Source organism: Piliocolobus tephrosceles, chromosome 2 (assembly GCF_002776525.5).
Source record: "Piliocolobus tephrosceles isolate RC106 chromosome 2, ASM277652v3, whole genome shotgun sequence".
In the NCBI taxonomy this organism is placed as follows: Eukaryota; Metazoa; Chordata; class Mammalia; order Primates; family Cercopithecidae; genus Piliocolobus; species Piliocolobus tephrosceles.
Genome location: NC_045435.1, coordinates 182,563,312 through 182,570,464, shown reverse-complemented (window position 1 = coordinate 182,570,464; position 7,153 = coordinate 182,563,312). Strand labels below are relative to the sequence as shown.

The following is a 7,153-nucleotide window of genomic DNA, read 5'->3' as shown; positions in this document are numbered from 1 at the left end:
ATAGTTAGTGACTGCTGCTTAACTCAGTTTATCCTGACCAATACTTAGAACAGCACCAGCCACAATTAGGTATTTAATAAGGATATTTTGGATTGAGACAAGGATCCTCTCAGAGTCAGAAATTATCTTGGCGTGTCTTTTTTTTTTTTTTAATTGGGTCTCTGTGACTGTAGTCAGTGACTTGGTGTGTCTTTTGTAATGACAACATTAATAATAAAGCCTTCAGATGACATGGTATAATGGAGTTCAAAAGGTCTAAGTCTGAATGCCAGCCCTGTCACTTATTAACTATGTGACCCTGGGCGGGGCACTGTGAACTACAGATTCCTTGTAAAAGAATGATGACCACGAGGGCCTTAGAGTGGTGGTGAGGATTAAGTTATATGCCAAAAGTAAATTATCTAGCACAGCAAATGGCTGTAATAGATGTTCAATAAATGGTTTTTTTTTTTTTTTCCTTTTTTTTGAGCCTGAGTTTTGTTTCATTTTGTCACCCAGGCTGGAGTGCAGTAGTTCAACCTCTGCAAGTGCAACCTCTGCCTCTCAGGCTGAAGTGATTCTCCTGCCTCAGCCTCTGGAGTAGCTTGGATTACAGGCATGTGCCACCACGCCCGGCTAATTTTGTATTTTTATTAGACATGGGTTTTGCCATGTGGCCAGGCTGGTCTCGAACTCCTGACCCCAGGTCATCCCTCTGCTTCAGCCTCCCAAAGTGCTGGGATTACACATGTGAGCGACCATGCCCAGCCCAATAAATGTTTTTATTACAGAAAATTTAAAATCTCTGTCATTTTTTATTTTATTGATTTTCTATTTGCCTCTTTACCTGGATCAGAAAGATAATTTCAAATTTCTTTGGAAGTTAGGTATTTTTTGATAATGAGAAGTTGGTAGACATCATATTAACAGAGATGATTTTAAAAATATTTTTGGTAATTAACTGAACCATAAGAAAACAACACTAAACAAGCCAAATTACTCTTAGCTAAGGCTTGGAAATCTGGATAAAAGGAAGAAGAGAAGGTAGAGAGAGTCCTTAGATTAGTAGCATGACCTACTAACTCTTCTTTTAGCACCCATGGTGCTAAAAGGAAGTCCCGCCAAAGCACTTCTGCCTTGGTTAGAGAATGTTCCAGTGTTGGGTTATGAACCTGCATGGCAGAGCCACAGCACTGACTCTCTGACCAGCTAGAATTTGCTGCAGGATGGGTATGGCCGAAAGGAGACCACTGTGAATTAACCAGGAGTAAGAACATCAAGACTGATCTTTATTTCACCCAGAGGCAGAGTGATAAAATGGCATTCTTCTCTATTTAAATTCTATCCCATCTTTCTTCTTGTCCTTCCTCTCAAGGTTGTTGGCAGAGGTGGTTGGGGCTATGTGCCTGGAGTGAAGATTCTGCCCATTGATCAAGAGACCTCCCTCTCAGATGCTGGCTCTGCCCCTGCCTTTGGGGGTCGACCCTTGTACTCGCAGGACCTTAGATGACTCTGTAAGTATAGTAAAATGCAGTTAATCTGATGTTATCATTCAATCTTTTTTAAAAAGTGGAGCAACCAGTTGACAAGGTAAGACTTTTTCCTGACATCTGTGGTTGTTTATTTAAAAGAACAGACAATATTTAAAATGAAAGACAAACTCAGAGGTTCAAATGCATCCAAAAAGTTGAAGCAGCAGTGACATATACATCCAAAGATGATTGTATCTATTTAAAGCCATATCTTGTTTCTCTAGGCAAAAAGACAACATTGGTTATAAAGCGTATACCTTCTTTGCAGTATAAGGCAATGAAAGATAATCCTATTATTCTCTTTCTCAAAAGTCAATGGTCTTCAAAGTCATAGCAAAAAGATTTTAAGTGAGACTAGAGAATAATTTCCTCATAAAATTTCTGAACAAACTTTGCATCACACTCCATAATATTCCCTTGTCAATTATTTAAAATTTTTCTTAGCAAGCCTGCTTCTATGTTGCTCCCTCTGCTTTTCATCCTTATCATTAAGCTCGGAGCTTCTGTAAACTAAGAATTACTCAATCTAGGTTCAGCAAAAATAAACAGAATACTCCTCTGTGAAAGTCTGTTGCAAAGTGTAGTTAATGAGTAAACAGAAGTTATTGACTTGTGAGAAACACTCTCACTCAGAAAGGGAAGTGGGAGTATTTATTTGATATAACTAGCCCATTTTGGGAACAGAAAGTCAATTAATTTATGTCCCCCCTTTCCTCCCTTTGGCCAACATGTCTTTCTTTTTGTTACTTCTCTTTGACATCTGGAAGTTTTTCTTATTTCTAATCCATTAATAAGTTCACCATTTAATCTCTTGACTTCCCTTATTTTCACACACGTTCAAAGACCAGGTGCCACAGTTTATTAAGAATGTCAAGAATCTTTGTATGAAAATTCATGACATATGTTGCAAGGTACATAACTGTTATCAGAGGAGCCAACTGCAGCAGACCATAAGGCACATTAGTTTGTTCATTTACTGTGCTAGTTTAGAAAACTTGGGGAGAAGATTCAGAAAAGTTTCAGAATTGTGGCACACAATTTTATGCAGTCCATGGAGACTGATGGTGTCTCCACCGAGAGTCTCACCACTTCTCTTTAGATTGTTCTGAAGCTGCACAGTTTTTGGTGCATTATATCAGGATATTTTCATTTGGACAATGGAGAGAGGGATATTGATACTTTAATAAAGTATTAAAGAAATACCTATAGCTGCATACATTAATAAAGGGCATCAGCAAGATTGAAATCATAAGATTCTTTCATTTTTGTGGTTGGGTTATTTTCACTAACTGACTTCCAGGGGCGTCCAGGACATTTGGGGGAGGTTGTGTCTGGAAAATCTGATATCAGGTTAAATGAAAGCCCTTTTGGTTCTATCTGGATATCAGGGATCCAGTCGTCATCACTCTCTGTGGGAGTTGGTGGTGTAGGAGGCATCATAGTTACAATGAGATCAGAGTCCTGAAAGTCAGAAAAGGTATCTGCTACACCTGGCTGGGCTAGGGAAGGGATGGGTGTTGGCCCTTCTGTCTTCTCTTGTATCTGTGCAGAAGGTGTAGTACTGTCTTCAGAAGAGCTTGCCAAATGCTCTGTTTTCCAACCATTGTGCTTTCCATTCTTTTTGCCTTTATTTTTATGTTTTCCATGGCCATGACCATGCTTATGCTTATGTCCATGGTCAACGACATGGCCCCCTTGGTGTTCAAGGTCATCATCAAGTTTGAACTTATGTCCATGACCAAGACCATGCTGTTGTTGGTGTCCACGGCCGAGGCCATGTCCCCTTTGATGCCCATGCCCTTGGTCACATTCATGTTTATGGCCATGGCCAAGATTATATATGTTTTGTTTTTCATGGCCCCAGTCATGTCTATGAGTATGCCCTTGTTCTTTTCCTGACTCCCGCTCTTCATCTTGTGCAGGTGCCATGGAAGTGTGGGGTGGACTTACAGTTGTTTCTTCTTTTATTTCCCCTACTTGTCTTGATCGGAAAGGTGAAAAACCTGGAGGCCTTTTCATCAATGAGATCTAAACAGAAAATATTAAGATGAAAGTATTACTGCAAAAATCATGCTGTCAATGAAGGAAAGAAACACTGAGATGTGGCAGTGCTATCTTAGTTTACAATGGGGGAGGTGTTTTCCAGAGTTTAAATACTGTATTAATATTCCAGAAAGGATGAATAATATGTTTTTGTCTTTTGATTGACCTTAAAATTTGTGGACATTGATTATTGTTCTTAACAATACTGTAAAATGGCCAGGCACGGTGGCTTACGCCCGTAATCTAAGCACTTTGGGAGGCCAAGGCAGGCACATCACTTGAGGTCAGGAGTTTAAGACCAGCCTGGCCAACATAGTGAAACCCCAACTCTACTAAAAATACAAAAATTAGCTGGGTGTGCTGGCACATGCCTGTAATCCCAGCTACTCAGGAGGCTGAGGTAGGAGAATCACTTGAACCCAGTACGTGGAGGTTGTGGTGGGCTGAGATGGCACCACTACGCTCCAGCCTAGGTGACAGTGACTCTGTCAAAAAAAAAAAAAAAAAACAAGACAAACCAAAACAAACAAACAAACAAACAAAAACCAAACAACAAAAAACACTGTAAAATAAGCTGAGCATTTTTTCTTCATCTGGAAAAATTGGGTGGTTAAGCTAGCTAATCTCTAGGGTATCTTCTTCTTCTTCTTTTTTTTTTGAGACGGAGTCTCGCTCTGTCACCCAGGCTGGAGTGCAGTGGCGCAATCTCGGCTCACCACAATCTCCGCCTCCCGGGTTCACGCCATTCTCCTGCCTCAGCCTCCAAGGAGCTGGGACTACAGGTGCCCACCACCACGCCTGGCTAATTTTTTTGTAGTTTTTAGTAGAGACGGGGTTTCACTGTGTTAGCCAGGATGGTCTCTATCTCCTGGCCTTGTGATCCGCCTGCCTAAAGTGCTGGGATTACAGGCGTGAGCCACGACGCCCGGCCATCTCTAGGGTATCTTCTAGGCCTATGTTTATGCAAGCACCGTATTTCATTGTTGATACTACTGTTATTACCACCATCACTGCTTTTATCCTAAAAGGCCCTAAGTGGCTTTATGAACTGAATATATAGGGAGCATGTATCCATGATCACTTCGTTGTGCTGAAGTACACTGAGACATATTTGCAAACTTGAAATGCAGCCTTAGTACAATGTTTGTGTTAGACTATCTACATACCTACACACAACAAAAGACCAAATCAGAAAAGAGGGAGAAGAGGCAACTTGCATCAAAGAAGTCGATTTGTAGACTGATTCTACCTACACTTTTGCTACCTGTGAGAATGTGTTAATTGGAGGCAGTGTTTGGTGATGCAAAGAACATGGTCATTGCAGTCAAGCCAGACCCTACTGGTAATCAGCATCGTGATGAAAAGGGTAGACTCTGAATTGACCAAGATTTGAATCCAAGTGCCGCCAGCTTCATTTTTGTCTTCTGTAAAATAGAAATAATAACAGCACCTGCCTCACAGAGTTATAAGGAGGACTGGAAAATGTGAGGGAAGCCTTCAGTGTAGTGCCTGGGACAGAGGAACCATTTGATAATGTCATTATTCACTCAGGACCTCAGAGTCTTTCTAATTTTTAGTGTCTCATCCTTGACAATAAGGAAAGTGTTCCTATGTCCCAGAGATCTTTTAAGACTTAAAATAGAAAAATGACATCAAGAATGCTTCTCAAACTTGATTCATGCATATGAATGCCCCGGGGATCTTGTTAAAATTCGCTAGCTGTGAAGTGGGGTTTGCAAGTCTGAGTTTTTCTTTTCTTTTCTTTCTTTCTTTTTTTTTTTTTTGAGACAAAGTTTCCCTCTTTGTTGCCCAGGCTGGAGTGCAGTGGCAGGATCTCGGCTCACTACAACCTCCACCTACTGGGTTCAAGGGATTCTCCTGCCTCAGCCTCCCGAGTAGCTGGGATTACAGGCGTGCGCCAGCCACCACACCCAGCTAATTTTTGTAGTTTTAGTAGAGATGGGGTTTTCACCATGTTGGCCAGGTTAGTTTTGAACTCCTGACCTCAGGTGATCTGCCTGCCTTGGCCTCCCAAAGTGCTGGGATTACAGGAAGGAGCCACCACTCCCGGCCGTGAATTTTTCACATGGTCCTTGCATGTCAGCAGAATGCAGTGGAGTGCTGTATCTGGCCTCAGGTACACCTGGCATAGCCAATGTTGCTCCCCCACAGCAGGACTGCAATGCACTAGGAGAGAGTCTATAGAAGCTTCACTGAGACACTGACAATGTGTGAGAAGTGATCAGGAGGATTGTTACTCTCCTTTCTAGCCATTAAACAGACATCAGCACAGAAGTGAGAGTTACTCCCCCACTTAAAAAGATAGCTCCCTAATTCATTTCAGTAATGGTTCATTTTCAACCCCTAAATATGGATTTTCAGAATGAGCAGAACCGACCCCACGCTGACTGTAATTAGAATCATACCATTCCCAGTGGTTGACAGTTGACAGTAGGGTAAATTTTTTTCTCCCAGGGTACCACATAAACTTCAGCATTGCAATCTAGGCTTTGCTATCCATAAAAACAGAAGTCAAAAGAGAGACAGTGTTATTCATGAGATATTTGCACAAATGATTCTAAAAACATCAAATAGGCTTCCAGTGAAAAAGTAGACAGGTGCATGATTACTCACACCAAGTTTTTTGGTCTCACAGCTTTCAGTCAACTCTTCATTACTTTCCTTGGAACATGTGGTTTCCCTGGCCACGAAGTCAATAAAATATTTCTTGCCAGCCACCACCTGAAAAATTCATTAGTACAAAGTAAATGCTTAATAAATAAATCATTTATCTTCAAGAAATTTTAAGGGAGAATCTTGAAATTTTAATTGACCAACTTAGAGAGTTACATTAAAAAAGTACAAATGTTTGGCATTAAAGCTCGGCATGCATATTTAAAATATTTGGCTGTCGGTTGCTCCCATTTCCTTTTCTAAATGGGGGAAGAAATAAGCAAGCTATAATTTTTTTTTCTTTTTTTTGAGACGGAGTTTGGCTCTTGTTGCCCAGACTGGAGTGCAGTGGCATGATCTTGGCTCACCGCAACCTCTACCTCCTGGATTCAAGCAATTCTCCTGCCTCAGCCTCCTGAGTAGCTGGGATTATAGTTGCCCGCCACCACACCTGGCTAATTTTGTATTTTTGGTAGAGATGGGGTTTCTCCATGTTGGTCAGCCTGGTCTCAAACTCCCGACCTCAGGTGATCCACCTGCCTCGGCCTCCCAAAGTGCTGGGATTACAGGCATGAGCCACCATGCCTGGCCTATAATCTTTATTTATTTATGTATTTATTTGAGTTTTATTGTCCAACGGCTGTTAAATTCACTAGTAATTCAAAGGCTCAAGTTGTAATATCTAAGAATCTAACAGGAATAGGAAGAAAAACTTAAAATGTTTTTAAACATGCCTTATTGTCCTGCCAAATCTTGAATTGGTGAAATACTGAGTTAGTACTACTATAGAAATTATGTGGATTGTGGCCGGGCGCGGTGGCTCAAGCCTGTAATCCCAGCACTTTGGGAGGCCGAGACGGGCGGATCACGAGGTCAGGAGATCGAGACCATCCTGGCTAACACGGTGAAACCCCATCTCTACTAAA

At 41.3% G+C, this 7,153-nt stretch overlaps 1 protein-coding gene across 3 annotated transcripts in view; it reads right to left on the bottom strand.

The window, feature by feature from the left end:
• Window positions 1–781: 781 nt before the first annotated feature.
• KNG1 (kininogen 1) overlaps window positions 782–7,153 on the bottom strand; it is a 28,418-nt gene continuing 22,046 nt past the window's right edge. The window contains exons 7-10 of one of the 3 annotated variants that reach the window (XM_023214700.3): window positions 6,189–6,296; window positions 5,981–6,067; window positions 3,462–3,539; window positions 782–1,491 (exon numbers count right to left, since the gene is read on the bottom strand). In XM_023214700.3, coding sequence (XP_023070468.2) covers window positions 1,411–1,491; window positions 3,462–3,539; window positions 5,981–6,067; window positions 6,189–6,296 — 354 coding nt within the window. In that variant the 3' untranslated portion in view covers window positions 782–1,410. Of the gene's footprint in view, window positions 1,492–2,459; window positions 3,540–5,980; window positions 6,068–6,188; window positions 6,297–7,153 lie in introns of those variants that run through there. The other 2 variants (XM_023214699.2, XM_023214698.2) reach the window with 2 other exon arrangements.